At 38.0% G+C, this 19781-nt stretch overlaps 1 protein-coding gene across 1 annotated transcript; it reads right to left on the reverse strand.

Moving 5' to 3' along the window:
- Window positions 1-1477: 1477 nt before the first annotated feature.
- Window positions 1478-18790, reverse strand: arhgap31 (Rho GTPase activating protein 31). The gene is made up of 12 exons (XM_055043879.1): window positions 18163-18790; window positions 14523-14625; window positions 12837-12981; window positions 10951-11033; window positions 10730-10837; window positions 9488-9630; window positions 9198-9402; window positions 8969-9090; window positions 8008-8064; window positions 6673-7296; window positions 6434-6582; window positions 1478-5902 (listed from the first exon to the last, which is right to left on the reverse strand). The coding sequence occupies exons 1-12, from the start codon at window positions 18260-18262 to the stop codon at window positions 3968-3970; spliced, it is 3774 nt and encodes a 1257-aa protein (XP_054899854.1). The 5' UTR covers window positions 18263-18790; the 3' UTR covers window positions 1478-3967.
- Between the last annotated feature and the right edge of the window lie 991 nt (window positions 18791-19781).

Genomic DNA, 19781 nt, shown 5'->3' on the forward strand with positions numbered 1-19781 from the left:
CGCAGCCAGATAATCCGAACAGGCAGGCTTGTGCTTCATCTTCATGTAACCAACTCGACGTTAAGAAATGGATTAAAAAAAGTTTCTATTCTGTAAAATGTTTTTGTTCAACAAAAACGGAGCAGTCTTAGAAAAGCTGCTGCTGCCGACAAAAGTGTTGAAGTGGCTGCAGGAACAGGAAACAGCTCGCCGCTTGCCTTGAACTGCGGCTGTTTTTCTGCAGCAACATTTGAACCCACTCAGCTGTACATAATCTGTTTAACAGCTAATCAGTACTTTAAGATGAAAGACCCGCACGCAGCTCCGCTTTCCCTCGGTCCCCCCGGCTCTAATTGAATATTCAAGGCGCGCACCCTGTTTGCCTTTTTCAGTGTGCTGAGAATACGCCCTTTTTAATTCTCGGCCCATACACAAGCGGTGTCAAAGGTCTAGAAATAATGAACTGCGCAGACATGGAAGAGACGTTTGGGAGAGTTGCCTCTGTGTTTTGTGAAGGAAGATCCTCTGGGATAAATGCAGATATTTGATTGTTTAGTGGATTTTGTTAATTCCAGCAAAAACACAAGTCAGTGATTTTTTTCCCCCCAGAAAATGAAAATCAAAAGGTCCTAGAAGATGAATTATTTTGTGAAGTAAGAAGATCTAAGGCAAAAGTTTAGTTTAGCCTTTAAATATCCGAATCAAGTTTTTAATATCCTGACTTGCTGGTTAAATGTGACTGATACGTTTGCAGTTTAATTTCACTGTAGTGGTATAATGAAGGATTGCATTGTTGGAAGTGGGGGAAAAAAAGAGGGCACAAGTTGTGTGATTTCATCCGAGAGCGCACCGACAACCCCATGCGCACAAGTTACCACAAACCGATCCAGGCTTGTATCCTGAGAGGCGGAGTCCCTGCCGGCTCAGATAATCAGGACACCTGCCACTTATGTGTCGTTTTGTTTGGATGACAGTTTTCAGACGCGTAAAATGCACAAGAACAAGATTGTCTGCTGTTAGTTTTCAAATCTGCCTGTTTTCGCCTCCACTTGGCAAGTACTGTGCGGCACGGGAGCGGCACCTGGCGGCAAACGTTGAGTTCGTTTTGACCAGCCCTGAATAACGGCGGAGGCCAGAAGTTTTAAATATTTCAGACATTTTGTTTTTCTCCAAAGCGTTTCTGCTTTAAAGTTTTAGAGATTTCTGATTTTTAGGTTATACCGAGGTTCATTAATAATCTGAAATCAAGATTCTCAGCTCATCTTCTCTTAAACAGGAAGGGCATTTAATCCACTCCAGAATATACAGGACTGGAGTGGATTAATAGATCTGTGATTCAATTCTAGCTGATTCAAGAGGAAGTTTTCTCCATTTACACCCCACTGCATACATAAAATCAAATTAATGATTGGATTTTTGTTAAAATTGGATTTTTTTTCCTAATAATGAGACTGTGGTTAAATAGTGATTTTGAAAAATAACCCAACATAAAACAAAATTAATTTCCAGATGCGTTGCACCAACTGAAGAAATTTATTTTGTATATCTTTAATAGCAGCACCCATAATGAAAATAATTTCAGAAAGAACTGCATTTACATGAGATGTCGCATAAAAATATAAAAAAATATATCAGTTCAACACATTTTTTGTCACAATACTTTCTTTTTTTTATTCTGATGATTTGTAACAATATCAGTAATAATATGTACTGTACATTACTGCAGGTGCTATAATCAAAAGACTTTCACCTCAAAATCTTTAACACTGATACATTTTTATGTAAATTCATACAAAGTGTTGAATTCTTGTCAGTCTCAACAAGCATAGAGGAGTTATAAAAACCAACAGGAAACATTAGATGCTCAGTTTAAAGAGACACTCAATCATCCAAACTGTGGTAAAAAAAAAAAAAAAAAAAAAAAAAACAATGTCAGCTCAATAGCATTCAATGTTCAACATAAAAATAAGCTGTCCTGTGCATTTACAAGTGATCAGCTGAACACATCAGAAGAGAGAAAAAAATGTGTAGATGACAAAATCTGACTTTGACTCAAAGCACCTTCAAGCTCCAAAGTGAATACAGTCAGCTCGCACAGAGGCAGCCTACAGATTACTGTCTGATAAACAGCTCTCTAACTTCACTTTTATTCACTTTTCATTTGTCATATTACAACATATATTCCAAAACAACAACAAAAACTACTGAAGTAACTCTGATACAATCAAGATACACATTTCATTTTTTACACTCCTTCAGCTGGTAAATACTGTTATTAAAATTTCTGATACATAGAAATCTGAAAATAAAATCATTTAAATATCAGTTGAACAAAATCACATTGATGTCAGTGTGCCACAGATCCAGTCTCACTAGGCGTTCATATATAAAAAAAATAATGAATGTCCTAAGAGTCAGTTGATTGAAAGAAAAAATTTAATTTAAATTCAGGGATAAATGGTTTGCTTCATAAAAAACTGTTTTAATCGATATTTTCCTTTAGGACTTCAGTTGTCCTTCAGTAGATAATTCTTGAGAGATATGTCATTTCCTGTTTAACTCACTGTTTTTGTGTTGTAGCACTTTGTCTTTCTTTATGCTTCAACTATAAAACAGTACATCAGGTTTTTTTATGCTCCTAAAATAATCCTGCTCCATCCTTGGAGCTCCCAGAGGAGGCAAAACTATCGGATCATCTTTGGATTTTAATGGATTAGGATTAACCTGAACTCAACAAGCTCCAGAATATAAACTGTACTTGCATGTTTTTGCATCGGTGTCAGAAACCTTTCACTAACAAGAACATTTCCTCTGCATGCAAAAGGTGATTTCAAAGCTGTATTAGGTGCCACAGGCCTGAATTTGATTCATTTGGCTCCATCTAGTGTTTGTATTGTGATCAACAAAAATGCTCACGCCCTGCAAGTATCGTAGAGGTGAATATGTCTTCTTGTGATCATTTCTCTGTGTGAGTTTGTTTGCAAATGGGTTTGAGGGGGAAAAGGTCAGTGAGTTTAACTACCATATGCTGCAGAGCTAATTTCTGCAAAAAGAGCAACATGTGATTGACTTCAGTTTTTTCTGAATTAAAAGCATGGAATTTGTGCACATCTTAGAATAGAACCTGCTTCCCACTTTCTTTTTTCTTTTCTTTTCTTTTTTTTTACATATGTCATTATCACTCAGTGAAAGGTCATCTTCCCATCAAGTTAACATATTACAGTAGCCTAAATTTTATCAGCAGTCATGGCACATGCTTTCTTGGATCTGATTTATTATCTAGTAGATAGGTTGAATCTAAAATGTTTGAATTGAACTAACCTCAAAGCTGCAAACTCTGTGCACATTTCAAACTCTTCAAACATAACTTTATGATCTGCACGGGTACCCTGACTGGTCTGCAGCTATACAGCCCTCTACTGAACTTAACGTTTGGACACTTTGGACAGATTCTGACCGATGCAGACCGAAAACCTCCAGAGGAGCTGCAGTATTCGAGGCACCAAATTTAGCTACCAAATCATGGTAGCTAAATTATGGTAGCTACCATAATTTGGCCCTGTTTTTCTATTTCTAACTCAACCTTGATAACATAATGTTCATTTTCCAGAGGTGCCTGTCTGTCTTATATTCAGCCCTCTGTCAAGTGAGATGATGTAAAGAAATTTGATGTCATTTATTTTGTCAGTGGTCATAGTGTCATACTTAGTACTTTTATGCTGTAACTTAATTTGAAACTCTATCTGGAAATACAAATATCTTTTGATAAAAAAATATGATTACATGTATAAAACATACCAGTGAGAACTAAGAGAATGAATATAGATATTGATCTTAGCCTCACATATCAGAGAAATCTGAGTTATGGTTTCCTCTTTTTGATTTTTGGATCGCTTTAGCTTCATCCCATAGACTATTATCATGATCTTTTCTTTTTTCCAAAGATACTTTATGTACTGCAGCTATTTACAAGCGGGCCGACTCGCAGTCATTCGATCTGCCTGGGACTCCGGCTGTCAAATATCATGGACCGCCTCTGAGGCTGGTAGAAGCAGCTGGTTGATGTTTCTAGTCTCTGTCCGCTTTTCGGAATCGTCATTTTGTTCTGCAGAGCGAGACCCTCTTGTGTCCTGAAGTTCTCAGTCATCTCTTTGGAAAAGACATTGAGCGCCGACGTGTCGTTTAGACTCTTGATGGATGATAGCAGCTTGCCATCGTCCCCTGATGTTGGATAATCCATGAACGGGAAAGGGGGGCTGAGAAGGATGAGGCTCTGAGGTCTCTGTCGGTTTCTAAAGGACGGTCTTTGTAGCAGTGCTCCTCTGTTGGGTCTAGGACCGTCTACAAACACTTCCAGACTTGGGGCATGTCTCCTGGTTATGACTGGCAGCTCTGGGGTGGCATTCTTCCCAGCTTCAGCTGATTTCTGAACATTTGTATGCTTTTGGTGTTTAGGGGGTGGCTCTTTGTTCTCCAGTTCCTCCTTTAGGTCCGACAGCATCATAGGCGGGATGGCAGTGCTTGCGTCCATGCTTGTCTTTGGGAATTCCTTTTCTTGCTCCTTCACAGTGCCAGAATCACTTTCCTGCTTTGTTTGAGGTATCTGGCTGTACTGCACCTGTGGAGGGACAACGGGCACAGCTTTGACCTGACATGTTTTTATCATGAAGGCTGTCCGCACCGATGACACACTGACTGGGGCAGAGTTTCGGCGGAGAGGTGCCTGTCTGTCATTTAGAAACAGATCCAACTCAGAATGTCCTTTATTCACAGTTGCAGAAGCGGCCAGCAAGCCTTTTGGACCAGAAAAAAACTCAGACGACTTGCGATTTTGCTGATTTGAAATGTCTCTTATGCATCGATGGCTAAGGTCTAAGTTAAGGGAGCAGGGTCGTTGTCTGAAAGAGCCATGCTCCTCTTTTTTCTCTGGCACTGTCGTCTCACATGACATTTGCCTGATGAATCTCTGAGATGATGCTGTATTCTTTGGTTTTGTTGTGCTGCTCTTTGCTGTTGGAAGTTGGGTTGCATTACTGTTATTCAAACTCGTTCGTCTGGGCACCAATGGCAGATTGGTCCAATTAATTTCTGGATTAGCTCCAACATTCTGAGGAACGTTTTCAGGAGATGAAACCTCTGGGTTCTGAGTTTCTAAACCCTTAGAGCTGAAGGGGGAAAGCTGGTTAAACAGCTCCTCAACATCAGGTGAGTGCAGAGGACTGGTAACCCACTGCTTGGTGGAGCTAATATCCTCCCAGGACTCCACCAAGTCCAGCTCCTCCAGGTTCATTCCAAATACATCTTCATCATCAACGTTTGCCAGCTCCGGCGTGTTTCGCCTCTCCTCTAAACACACCGAGAGTCTCTGACAGGGTTCCACCTCAGGATTCACACTTTTCTTTACTTCATCCTGTGATATTTTTGTGTCCTCTTGTTTCTCAGATTGCCTGTCTGCACTGTCTGAGAAGCTTGCGACCTGAGGGGCGTCCTCTACCGTTACAGGATTTCTAACACTGTCTGCCCTGGTTTCCCTCCGAGGAACCTGGCTGATGTAAGCTGGTGCACCTCTATGTAGAGGTTTCAGCTTCTCTTTCGCATCTAATGTGCTGGAAATTTGGATATCAAAGTTTTTGTGAACACAAAACAACAGGTCTGATTCCGAGGGTTGTTTTCTTTTAGAGTCAGGTCTATTGGCACTTACACGCTCACCCAAAGAGGCGTTCGACGAAGGCTCCTTACAAAGCAAAGATAAAGACGGAGAGCTGCGGCTTCGCTTTGACTTCACGTCCATTGTTAACTTGGTGCTTGTTGAAGCAAAAACAGGTTTAAAAGTCTTATGCAGCAGGTTGATTTCAGGCTCAGTTATCATCAGCTCTTGATGGAGGTCAGACCAAAGCGTTTTCCCAGCAGCAGGTCCGACATCCTGAGAGACAAAAGGAGACACCAATTAATCACACATAGTGACTGAATATATTTATGTTTTAACTTTATTTTCAACAAGGGTTTGGATTTTAACATACTTAAAATGTAAAAATTCAAATGAACTTTAGTTTTGTTATGAAATAATAACAAGATGCAATATTATTCATACCAGGAGCAGACTGAGAGGAAACGTGTCTAATTGTGTTAATTAGAAACATCTGTTTATATCAACTCAGAAGGTGAAAAAGCAGAAACTCTCTGCAGCTAGTTTGAAGTAAATCACAGCTAAAAAATTGACCTATGGCTGTGCAGAGGAAAGGGAAACTCAGGAAATGGCCACAACTCCATATGAACATGTGTTGAAGCTGCACTGTCAACAGTGCACACACAGTATTATTAAAAACATTTAAGATATTTCAGTAATTTTAACTCTAAATCTTCCAGGACTGTGCACAAAGTTTGTCTTAACTATAAATCTCATCATTCCAAGGAAAATAACAGAAAATGACAGAAATGACAGAACATAATTTACCAGTTGAGTATCTTTAGGGAGGCTGTGAATGTCTTCCCCAGAAGATGGCGCTGAATCTTTGTCTTCTCTTTTGTGTGCATTAGGTAGCTCTTCCAGTTTAGAAACAATCTTTTCTCCTTCGTTTTTTTGCAATGTTTTTTTGTCTTTATCTGAAAGAAATGTACATTTTCCTTCTTATCAAATAAAACACTTAACTGAAGTGAAGCCATCTTAAAAAGCTGCAGAAGAGATTTCCTTACCCTCTGGCGACACTCTGAAGGTCAGAACCTCAGTGTGCTTCTTCTCTATTCCTTCCTGCCTTTTCGGCTCCAGCAGAGGGAACGTGTTGCTCTTTTTAAAGTGGGTGCTCTGCTCTGCAGGCTCCCTGCAAGGTTTCAAAGTGGCTGCTTTGTCTTTGTTGAGACCCCTGCAAGGCGTGCTGTTGGAGCTGATGACAGCAGACACACGTAAGGGCACCGACACAGCAAAAGGCTCAGATATGTTGACGGCTCTGCGTTGGTGCCTCGGCGAAGACTCCAGTGGAAAGAAGCTGCCTGGGAACGAGGGCCGGGAGGAGCCAGAGTACAGCATCCGCCTGTTTTTTGGAGAACTCGGTTTGTAGTTGCTGAGGTCATCCCCTTTGAACACCTTGAGTTGTTCTGGCATTGTTTTCTGAAAAGAGGAAGCTCCCGGTGAGTCTTTTTGGTTCAGGCCGGAGCTCCAGCTGGCCTTTGCACCACCTTTCTTTGCTTTCATCTCCCAGGTTTGGTTTTGTTCGTTCAGATCATAGAGGGAGTCAGATCCCAGTGTTCTGGATTTCACATCAGGAATAAAAATACTATTGGATCCATCAGCTGAGGTATTGCTTCTTGCCCCGTCATCATCTGTGCAACAGAAAACATAATGCTATTCAAGTATTTGTGTAGTATGTAATAAAATACTTGCATAATTGTTTTTTTTAAAGCCAGTGATTATATTTTTGTTTATACCCACAGTGCTTTAGAACGTTGCGACTGCAAGCATCAATGTTTTTATATTTTATGTAGCCCGTAATTGTGAAGCTGTAGTGAAGGTAAAAGTTATATGACTTTTATTTATTTGGGTTTTTTAATTTGTTTTGTTTGTTTGTTTTATAAATAAATTCTGAAAGCTGTGGACCAATTTTTAGTCCTGCTGAATAAATACTTTGTAGAACCACATTTCATTGCAATTACAGCAGGACCTTTGGGCTATGCCTCTGGCAGCTTAGTCAAACTAAGGTCTCCACATTTTGCACATTTGTCTTTAAAAATCAGCTCAAATCATTCGATTAGATGTGACTATCTGTAAACATTCATTTTCGTGCCGTGTCATAATTTGCATTTAAGTAAATTTGTTTAAGGATATCTGAGTAAAGGAGGTCTGAATAAAAATTTATGCTAAACTTTGTTTTCCTTTGATGCTTTTACTTCAGATTTGTACACCACTTTGTACATGTCTGTTACACAACATTCCCAGAATTTCACATTTTTTCATGTTTGTAGCATGAGAAAATGTGGAAGTGTTTTGTATTAGAAGGCACAGCTGTGATAAACAGTGTTTAAGACTTGGTTCACCTGGAGATGAGGAGCACAAGGACTCCATGCTTCTGGAAGGACGCAGAGCTGCCTTTTCTGTAAAAAGAAAAATCAAACAAATGAAAAGTTACCACTTATAAGTAACAATTTAAAACAATATGGACATAAAAATCCTGTTGTGCCCAATATATTTAAATTAACGTTTTGGTGTTGCAAGTACCGGTAATTTATTTTAGTATCTTGTTTTTGACATTTCTATAAAAATGTTCTTTGTCTCAGGACAGATAATAAAGGTTTATAGGCATCTATAAACTGAGTCTTTCTGTTTGTGGAATTTTCTAATATAATTTAAATTAATGAAATTAGTGATTAGTTAGAAATGTTGGAAATGGCTTCTGTGGCCTTTCATTAATAATCCCTGAATTTTTAACCTGGATCTGAGAATGACATAAAGCATAATTTAAACTAAAAAGCTAAAAGCAGAACATTTTATATTTTCAAAAGCTTCCAGCAAGATTAGTAAAGAAGACTGTATAATATCGTGTGCGTTTAAATTTAATTTTGAAGTCTGTTACTGAGAAACCTTTTCACATCAGTGTTGAACTTCAGGGGAATTTCCAGTTCCTTTTTGTAACTTCATACTTTAAAGTTTCATCTTTTCAACTAAAATGACATCCTCAAGTCAAGCAGGACAAATTGATATGAATGTTTTGGGTTTATTCAGAGTCCGAGGCCTGTTTCTAAATGGCTTTAACACAGTTGCACTTCCTAATTTTATTTTTTATGGAGTTAGTCTTTGTTAACCACTGACCCTAAACACGTTCCAAAACATACAAAACACTGTTGTTCTTTTTTTTTTTAAATATATTTATTTAATATTATTGTCTGCATCCTCTTGTTTTTTCCTGAGAATGCAGTAAAGAGTGAAGTCTGCCAGTGTATTTGAAGTCAGAACATTATTTTTGTATGTTTATAGAACACAAATGGAGCAAAGCCTGACCTGATGCTCCCTGTGCTCTGATGAACACGCTGCCGTTGCGGCTGAGTTTTCCCTTTGACTCCACAGATCTTCCGAGGTTAAAGATAGACTTCCACTTTTTAGATTTTCCAGAGAACCTCCTCCTAATCAAAACAAACAAACAAAAAAAAAGAAGTGAAATCAAATATTTTCTGCTGTTTTATCCTGTGAGGCATCAATCTTAAACTTAAAGGCTGAATTTTGATCTTACTTGTCTGATATTTCTATGACCGTGTGATAGAGCGATGCACTGCTAGTATCAGGTAGGCTGTTCTCTCGCTGACGTTCTTTGTGCACTGGGTGATTTGGACTTAAGGAGCGGGCTTGGGCTTCTTCCAGGCTCATCAGTTTCATTGGCCCACTCCCACCACTGATTGGGAGAGTGGCGTATTTCTCTGCACTCATCAAACTCAGTCCTGCAAAAGAATATTCTATCAGTTTCAGTAAAAAATTGCTTACTATTTTAGTGTTGCAAGAACTGTATGTTTATGGATATTATACCTTCTTTGGGTTTTATTGGATCAGAATCACCACTGAAGATCTGCTCTGTGTGGTTTAAAATAAACTCGATCACTGACTGCTGTATTCGCACTTCCTGGAAGGCCATGTCTCCATTACCAGATGAAGTCTCAATGTCCTTGGACCTAAAAAACACAAGATGTAAGATTTTAAGGATAAACTGCTGGTTACATGTGTCTCTCTAAAGCAGGTCATTTACAAATGCATTAGCAGAGGCAAAATAGAAGAAAAGGAATGACAGTCATGCAAATAAGTATTTGCCTCCTATTTTCAGGCTTGGCTTCAAATGTTTCATCAACAGGAATTAATAGCAAACAAGGGTGGATTATCTAAATGTGAAGGGCAGTAGCTTAAAATTAGTATTGTGCTTTTTTAAATTTCTCTCTGTGGAAGGACAGCGGCTCACTCTAATCTTCTAAATTATTTTGATTCAGCCATTTTCCTTGGTCTGGTAGAAAAACATTGATTATGACAAAAATCTCATCCAGACCCTGAATTAGCAAAGCAGGCCACCAAACTACCACCACCATGTTTGACTGCTGGAATGATGTCTTTTTGGTTGAAAGGGTGAAAGTTACAATTTATTACATTTGTGCCCATTTCCTTTCTTACTGTTGGATTATGAACATTCACCCTAAATGGGGCCATTTAAGCCATACAGCTTAAGTTCTATCATGTTCTTCATTTGTGACTAATGTCTCCCACTGCAGTTTGATGAAGTTTCAAACTTTAAAAGTTGCTTTAAAACTTATTCCAGACTGAAGGAGGTCGGTGATTTTAAGCTCTTTCTCTAAACATTTTCAACATAAACCTACAAAAATGAGTTATTTATGGCTAATCATAAATCACACATGCAGAAATGCCACAGCTGCCAGGTTTTAAAAATAAAGTTGGTAATGCAGGACATCTGAAAGTATGACATGGAGTGCTTCAACTAGAAGCACTCCATGTCAAATCTATTAAAACCTCATCATAAGATTATTTTAGAAAAAATAATGGTGGACAAATTCAGAATTGGAATGCTAAATATCTAAAGTTTCATTTATATTTTCCACCAGACTCATTGACTTAGCTTAATTCTGACTGACATTCAAATTTGTTTGATGATAAAAATCACTGAATGTAACAAAAAAAGTAAAAACGGAAGAGACTTGTGAGGCAGCAGATCTTACACAGCGCTGTATGCCTAAAATATTTCCAGTACTTGTGTGGGTTTAAACTCACCTTAGCAGATTTGGAGCCCAAACCAAAGCCAGATTACGCGTGTGCATATTTGTCTGGGCGCTTAAGGTAGCAAGACGGGCCAAGTGCTTGGAAAGGTATTCCAGAGTCCTGAGAACAGTTGATGAACAGTTGATTTCATCATATTTTTCACAGCTTTAAAGTCAGTAAAAGCAAACTGGACTGCTCTTTCAGGAACTGAGAGCAAAAGATGTGCGGTTTACCTGAAGTGAGGGGATGGAAGTTCCTTGATAACTGTCTGAATATGGGAAAGTCTGTCTTGATCACCTTGAAACGACACAGCCTCCTGTGTGAGAAACAAAGATAAATACAAAGATAAATACAATGGCAGTCATGCCACATCTTATATACTTTTTGGGTTTGTCTCCAATGCTTTTGCAAAGAAATTTTAAACTTATAGGAGACCAACATTCATGGCACAAATTATGTCCACATATATGGGATATAAATCAGTTATAATTCAGTTCAAATCAGCCAAATTTATTCCAGTTCAACCATATTACATGGTTATATTCAGATCTAGTTTGATTCAAATCAGATTATTTTGGATTTCGATTTGAAATTCAAATTGAAGCTGGTTGCATGAGGTCACTGCAGAAATCCCTCTCTGAGTAAACATCCAGCTACAGACTCATTCAAGTTCATACTCATTAAATATTAAAATAGAAGTGCGCAATACATGTAATTAAACCAACAACACTGAGATTTTTTAGCTTTATTGAAGTCATTATAGTACACTGAAAAAAATCTTCAAACAAAAACCATTCAATTACAATTTTTTTCAAAGGATATAAAATGATATTTGAAGATGTTCACACAAAAGCATCTGCAAGTTTGTGAAGTTGTCAGGATTTATGAAAAACAAGTCTGACTTTCATCATTTTTGTTTCAGGCCGAATTCGGACAGGCCAAAAAAAAGTAAATCTTTTCATTTTGACTAAATAAGGACACCTAGGTGACCTGAAATATCCAAAAAAATACAACCATGGATGTCCAGTCTTTGTGGGTTAGAGATGTGTGATCAGCCAGATTTCTGTTCGTGCTTTGAAAAGTGAAATGCTTTTCAAAGCATACCAGAGAGCTGGAGTTAAAGGCACAGCCAGCCAGAGATGTAAGAAAGCCAAGGTATGCAAATAACCCTGTCAAAGTACACACACTGCTCCACAGAAAGCAGTTCTTACCCTTGGGTATTTTTGTCCCATTTTCCCCTACTGGAGTCTCTTTCATATTTGCATTCATCCAGAAAAGAAGCCAAAAACCTTTCTTTACTATCAAGTGTGGAAGTTATACAACCTACACCTTATCTTAGCTGGTTATCAGTTCGATTTTGGGTATATTTTAGGATCTGGCTCCATTTTATTTTTTTGATATGTATTTAATGGAACTGAAATGGGAAGATTTTGATTGTGAAACCTTTCTGAATACAAAAACGAAGACACTGACTAAACATCTTGCAAAAATCTTAAACAACAACTGTTGAGTGCCCATTTCTGTTGGGCACTCAACAGAAATGGATTGAGTAAACATAGTCCATGAAATGGTTACTTAAGTACTGAGTAACATAAAATTTGATTTAATATCTCAGATTCTCAGTAGGAATGAATTTATGAATTTTGACTGGATCATTCTAATACATAGATATGTTTTGATGTAGCTTTAAAGATCTCAGCCTCTTGCAGGTTTTCGCCCACGTTTTCTCGGTGCTAAGCTCCATCAGTCTTTCCATGAACTCTGATCAGAATCCTAGTAAAGTCAAAACCATGTTTCATGATGGGAACAATATGTTCAGGCTGATGTGTGAGGCTACGTATAAAACAAAAACAAGAAGAAATATTATTTCCCCAAAGGCCAGATTTGGGTTGTTCTGCTTGCAGTCGTTTCCTCCATTATAGAAGTCTGATGACATGTTTTTTTTTTAATTTATTTATTTCAGCTAGCAACAATACTTGAAAAAATCATTACCTGATGTACATGATCATCTCTCTTTTAAAAAAAAAAAAAGCAAGATGAACATCAGAGTAATCCACAGCCATTCCGTCTCATTCATACAGGATTTTTACGTTCTGCAGATGAAATCAGTTGTACTCACAGTGAATTTGCTGTAGAGCTCATATGTGAGCAGAGGATTGGGCAGCTCCCTGAAGTAGAGCTTACATAAGGAACCCACACAGTGGATGTCCTGGAGGTATACTTCCTTGGTAAGGTCAGGGCACGCCTCGGAGCAGAATTCCTGCCTGCACAAAAACATCCACACACCGAGTTAGCTGAATGACTGGCCTGTTCAGCACCCCAGCTCACTTCTGTTGCCCTCTGCGCTCGTCAGACGAAGATCCATCCGTCTAGTCGATGTTGTTGGAAAAGGAGTAAACACCAACGTAGAGACTGTCATTTATTTCAAGGATGCCATTCAAGATTTGTTCACATTTTATTGAACTTTTGTTATTTTATGACTAACAATGCTGCAAAAAATGCATTTGCCCTCTTACACATCGGATTTTTTTTTTATGAATGACTTAAAAGTCATCAAACAATTTTATCATCAGAAAACTAGAAACCAGGGTTAGGGTTAGTTGTTTGTTGTTTGTTGACCACCATTGGCAGCAACAATTGTCATCAAGCATTTATGTTAACTAGCAACATATATTTTACATCCGTGTGGAGGAATTTTGGCTCGGATTTTTACAGGTTGTAATTTGGCCAAATTGGATGCTCTCTAGCATGAACAGTCTGTTTAAAATCAAGTTGTTTGCATTTAAATATGGTCTTTGTCTTTATATCTTCAAAACCTCTACTTGTTAAAGTTGCTGCTGTGTTTCGAGAAACTTTCCTGCTGCCTAATTGAAGCTACTTGGCCAGATTCTACTTGGGGATTACTTCTACTCTTGATTTCACCGACCACAGTAAGCTGTCAAGGTCCTGAAGTAGCAAAGTGGCCCCAGACCATCACACTATCACCACCATCTTTTACTGTCATTAACGGAAATGCTTTTGTAGTTTTGTACCAGTTATGAAAGGATGTACATCTGCAAAAAAATGTCCAAAGAATATTTTGTCTCAAAAGTCTTGGGGATTATCAAAATATAACCAACTCGGATTTGCCTCCCAAATCCGAGTTGGTGCTTGATATACTTTACTTTTTTACTTTTACTGATTAGCCTCGAAAAATTACTATAAGATCTTGTTCTTATTGTTTGATCGTGAACACTGAGGATTTGATGAGATCTTATAGTAATTTTTCTAGGCTAATCAGTCCTGGAAAAGTTTCCAACTGTTTTATGTTTTCTCTGTTTGAGAGTTACGGTTCTCACTGTGAGTTGATAAAGTCCCATATCCTTAGAAATGGTAATCTTTTCAATACTTTCTCATATTTTCTTGAAAATCTAGATCTGAGGGTCTGAATAAGGCATTATTAGTTGCTTTTTGAGCTTATTTTGCTCACTCCACGTTGTCAGATAGGTGGTCTTTAAAGCATGTCTTTAGTCAACAGGTATGCCAGTACTCAGTCCTGAGCCTGGAAAGTAAAATTTCATCTAGTATCCAAATAAAAAAATGGCCAGCAAATTCACAATTCTGTAGGGATTTACTCTTACTTATTGGACTGAGCTGCTTTGGTTACCCTTTCTTACACAACAAATGAAATCATTTGAAAACTGCATTTTCTATCTACACAGTATATCTTTGAAACATTTATTTACAGAAAAGAGTCTAAAAAGTAAGAAAAAATCCTGAAGGTAGGTAAATATTTTTTCACACATCTTTTTCTTGTCATGAGTACCTGAGACGCTGGATGTTTGAGGTGACTCCCGAGAGCCTGTAGATCCCATCCACAATCCCATGCTGCTCAATAAACTCTGCACACTTCTGGAGAACCTGAGGAACTTCAGGAAGGAAATCGCATGTTATTGAAGAGATTGGATTTAATTTAGTATGTCTCAATTTCTTTCCACTACAAAGACAGTAGGAAGAAAGCAGTAAAAACAAACAGCTCTGATTGTCATACTTTAACTGCAACAATGCACAGAGGAGTAAGACCATGCGATGTGGTTTGTTTTACGACCCGCCTGCTTTTTTGCTCCTCAGGGTCGATGACTGTAGGTGGACGTAGGCAGGAAGTTAAAAATGGTTTGTTTGTTTCAGAGGAAAGTTGACACACCCAGTCCTTGTGGCTGGTATTACTTACGACATTTCCTCTAATAGAAATAGGCTTTTGTAATGTTACCACTGACCTACACACTGCTTTCCTAACAACAACCCATCATCCCAGTAAACAGCTCGGCACAAGACTGGCTGTGGTTTTTAAAGTGTCTATGAAATCACGTCTGATTTTTCTGACCACAGCTTCACTTTAACTATTAACGATACTAATAAGCAGCTGCAGCTCATGTTTATTCACCGAGGTTTTTACAAGGTTTGCTGTGCCGCAGAAACAGATCAGTGAGCTTTGTCCTCAAGTATTGCGTAATGTTGGATGTGATTTGACAGTTTTAAACAGATTAATCATCTTTTTCCTAGGTTACTGAAGGTTTTTAAGCAATAAATTAGAGAGTTTTGATTAAAAATCTTGTATTTTTGTGGTGCAGCGTGACATGTGATCAGAAATCTGAGTTTTTGTCCTTCAATAGTGCTACATACATGACTTCTGCGTATTTTTGATTAAAAAAATAATCCTCATTCGTTTTTCTCAAGTTTAGCACAAAATAGAAATATATTCTGTGTTGTTTATTTGACACGTAATCTATTTTGGCCAGTAAGAGTTTCAGATGCATGCACGGCTAATTCCATGGGTACATTATTCATATTTTGGATTCTTTCTCTCTCAGTGCCTGATTTCTGGTATTAACTTCAAATATTTTGGAAACAAAGAAGCAGAACCCTTCCTCCGCAAAAACGAACGCCCGAATATTTCTGGCAAGAGTTAATTTCTCACAGCTCACCGCAGAAAGCAACAGATATTTAAATTCTCGTCTTTCTGACCTAAGTAATTGGATTTCTAATTGCCTGCCTGTGGTCAGAATCTGAAAGACGAGCGACTCCCGGGTTGTCATTTAGCTCCTCTCTGTTTAGACACTGGGTGAACTTTTCTCATAGACTGGCAACAAATATAGTCAGAGTTTGGACGTATTTCTGAAGATACAGCAGTACATGTAATAATTTGTGGAGAGCTTTTAAACTTGGAAAAAAAAACAGTCTATGGGATCGGATGAAACATTTCTTTTTTCACAGAATTTTATATTTATAGCTTTGTCTTTGAGTGTAACTTTCTAAATCCATTAAGAGCTGTGCAGTTAAAAATAAAAAAAACATTTCACAGCAACACTACTATTGTGTTAACTTAAGTGACATTTCGGCACACAAAACAAACACAAACATAACTTTAATAAACACTTTTATGTAATTAAATGAAAATCATTTTGCACATTTTGTATTTTGATTGAAAAAAACTGCAAATTTTATAATCACAAAATAATAAAATGTACTTGTAGTAGCAGTAATAATAATAATTATCATTTATATATAAGCACCTTTTAAGGCATTCAAGTCTCTTGAATGCAATATAATAGAAAGCAAAACTAAAATAATGAAATCAAACTAGCAAATGGAGTTGTAACAGAGGTTTTATGCAGGAAAATAGGTTTTCCATTGTGATTTAAAATACTTAAACTAATATAATTAACTGCAGTAGAAATGAAAATAACATATTTAATTTATCTATAAATATGCTTGTTCTTGCAGAGTAGCAGAGTAAATGGCTCAATCATCCGCAGCAGCAAAACATTCTGTTATATTCTACATGATGGACGTTAATTACAGCTGGTTTTATTTGTGTTTATCTACATCAAGAAAGCTTGTGGCTAGACAGCATGTCTGCGCTTTGCCTCTTGTAGAGATGAACATATCAAAAAATACACAGATGATGTCAGCCTGCCTGAACAGACGGAAAACAGTCTGCTGCAGAACTGCATTGTGTAAGGGCTAACCATTTGGATCACAGGATGTTTTAAAGAATGGATTTATTAATGCTCCTTTTATTTATGCTTAAATGATATTTTAAAACTTATTACAAATTGTGTTTTTGTATTGCTAATGACTAAACAACAGATTACAAGATTTATTTTAAGGTTAAGTCATACGTTTGGACTCTGGGTCAGTTTGGACCTTTACCAGTTCAGAACCCTGTGTCATATGTTGTTATATTGTCCCATTAATGACAATTTGGTGCAAATATACAAAAATACACAAATATACATAATAATTTCATTGAAGGTTACTTTTGCTGTTAAGTAAGTACTTTAGCGAAATGTGGCGATTGATACACAAAATGTTCAAATTTCATGGTTAATTTTAATCAAATTCACTCCTTTGTTAAAGGGTTTACTTAGTGTTAGTTTCTAATCTTATTGATTGCAGTTTGATCCATGTCTGGGTCAGATGACTCTTAAAAAATATGACGCATTATGAGCTCAGATCAAACCGAAATACACTTTAGGACAAACAGCCCCAAGTTTCTGTTTACACTGCTCTTAATGAATACTGCAGAGTAAGACTTTGCTTTCATTTTTCATCTTAAAATTAAAAACAAAGAAAAACAGGAAGCAAAAAAGAAAAGTAGAAACAAAACACAAAAGAAAGAAGGAACGAAAGACAGAAAGTGATCATTTGCCTCAAAGGTTTTCCACAGCCCACCAACAGCAAGGACAATATGTCTGCTGCTGCCATGACACAAGACTCTGACCCACACCTCCTCCCTCACTTCCTGCCCTGAATGCTCCACCTCACACCGATCCCATCTTACAGGTCTTTCTTAAATGTATCTTTAAAGCGTCTGTTTGTGTGATTTCTGTCCACTTAACTTTCCATATGTATGGAAACTTTCAACGAAGGTTGTGGGAAGTCAGAAGTAAAATCTATATTTATTAAACAAAATGTTTTTCTTTTATATCTAGCCCATTGCTGTATTATCTCCTTTTGTTTTGTCTTTTTACTTTTCCACCATATAAAACTAATAGTAATATCTAGTCTAATTATGACATAAAACTTGTCGTAGGAGCTGTACTGAACAGGAAATTTACACAAAAAGAATCTAAGAGCCCCACCCTGGGTTCATTAAATGCAGCCAATGGGTGAATGAATGTTCATAATAAATTGAAAACATATGTATTTTGTTAAAAGACATCTGTAGTCATTTAAACAAAACCTGTTTCTTACATAAAAACAACATATCTTTTGTCTTTCTTCATAAGTGGAATGTTTGTAAAAAAAGATTAAAACAGCCAAAAAAGTAAAAGGTTAAAAAAAAAACAAAAAAAAAAAACTTACTCCTTTCTGTGTCTGTGTAAAGTAACCAGTGAAGGACATATTATCTAGCTATGGAGTGCTAATTGTCCGACAGTGTTAGATTTCAAAGCAAGCGTTACCATCTTGTCCTGAGCCCTGGAGATGTTCTGTCAGGTCACAGCCGAACACATTCTCACTTCCTTTCTTTTTGGCCTTCTGCTTGTTTCCTTTATTCTTCATGTGGGCTCCAATTAGTAGTCCAGAAGATTGAAACAGAACGTTCCCTGAAACCACCAGAATTGATCCATATGAGCCCAAAAAATAGAATTGAGATAGCAGGTCAAAAGGCAGCCGCACAGGAATCCCAGCACACGGCTCCCAAATGCCTGCATCCGCTCGCACCCTGACAGACCACACGGTTGGTGCTGACGTCACTTTTCAAACTTCAACTCTTTTTACATGGCTAGTTCCTCAGAAGACGAGCCGAGAAAAGACGTGGTGGGACTGTTCCTCATGGCACTCAGCTGAATTATGTGAGCAGATTTGCAGAAACAGCACCAGAATGGTCTGGTTTCCTGTTGTTTTTTCACCCCCAGTCTCTCTCTCTCTTGCTCTCCCTCTCTCTGCTCTTTTATCTCCTCCTCTTTTCCTTCATTCCAGTCTGTTCTTCTCACTGGTTTCTTCTGCAGCTGAGACACCCATCCATTAGAAACATGGTTATAGTTATTTTTTGAGAAAGACTTTCTGCATTTTCTGAATTGAGGGATAGCCTCGTGGCAGTGATGTGGCAGGAATTTTTCAAGCGTCCAGACTTTGTAAGAGGGAGGGAGACGAGGTTATGGGAGGAGGAGAACAGCTGACATCTGCTTCTCTCCCAGTTTAGGAGTTACGGACCCGTCTTATATTTTCTTCCTCTCCTCCGTTATGTCCTCAGAGTTGGAGCTAATGAGAAAGCTTCTCCCTGCCTTTCCTGAATGCTCCCAATGTATACACAGTTTCCTGTGCAAAGAGCCCAGGCTCAAAAACAAAAACAGACGGGCTCTGAAGGAAGAGGAAAGTGGGAGGTGGCTCAAGTGAGGGCCTGAAGGGCACAGATGGGAAACGAGGAGGGGGGGGAGTGTTGGTGGACCAAGATGGACAACACGTGGTTCTCGTTACTAACTGCCTTGTATTTTATTGTTTTCCCTTTAAATTAGACAGCAACTTCAATGAAAACACAGAATTAATCGGTGCAACGTGTTGACTTTAAATGTAGGGAGTTAGTTAATCACGGTTTCCTCCACAGCTGCTCTCCATGTCTCCACCAGATCTATTTCAGTTACATCCCTGCTCTGGAATGCCAAGCCTGGTAAATATCATGTAATAGCACAGGATATACCATACGACCGAAGCCCTCTGACTCTCACCACATTCAGCAGTTCCACATTCTGTAAACTAGACTCAGCAGTTCCTCGCTCTACCAAGCAGTCTTCCTCATCTTTCAGAAACACTGAGTTCCTTCTTGGATTATTTTGCTGTAAACCATCCTGATCCTGTTTTGGTGCTTGGTTTTAAATATCCTTTGAATGTGATTGGCTCATTCCTTTACAGTTTTTAAAATGCATAAACCCATTTTTTAAAATTTATGTGGGAAATGTCATACTAAACCAATGCTTACCAATACATTGGTTACACAGAGATGAAGATTCCACTCATGAATCCCAATTCAATGAACAGAACGCAACTGGATTACTTCACTTGTTTCTTGAAGATGTTTTAT

The sequence above is a fragment of the Poeciliopsis prolifica genome, unplaced genomic scaffold (genome assembly GCF_027474105.1).
Source record: "Poeciliopsis prolifica strain line A6 unplaced genomic scaffold, Auburn_PproV2 SCAFFOLD019, whole genome shotgun sequence".
Taxonomy (NCBI): Eukaryota; Metazoa; Chordata; class Actinopteri; order Cyprinodontiformes; family Poeciliidae; genus Poeciliopsis; species Poeciliopsis prolifica.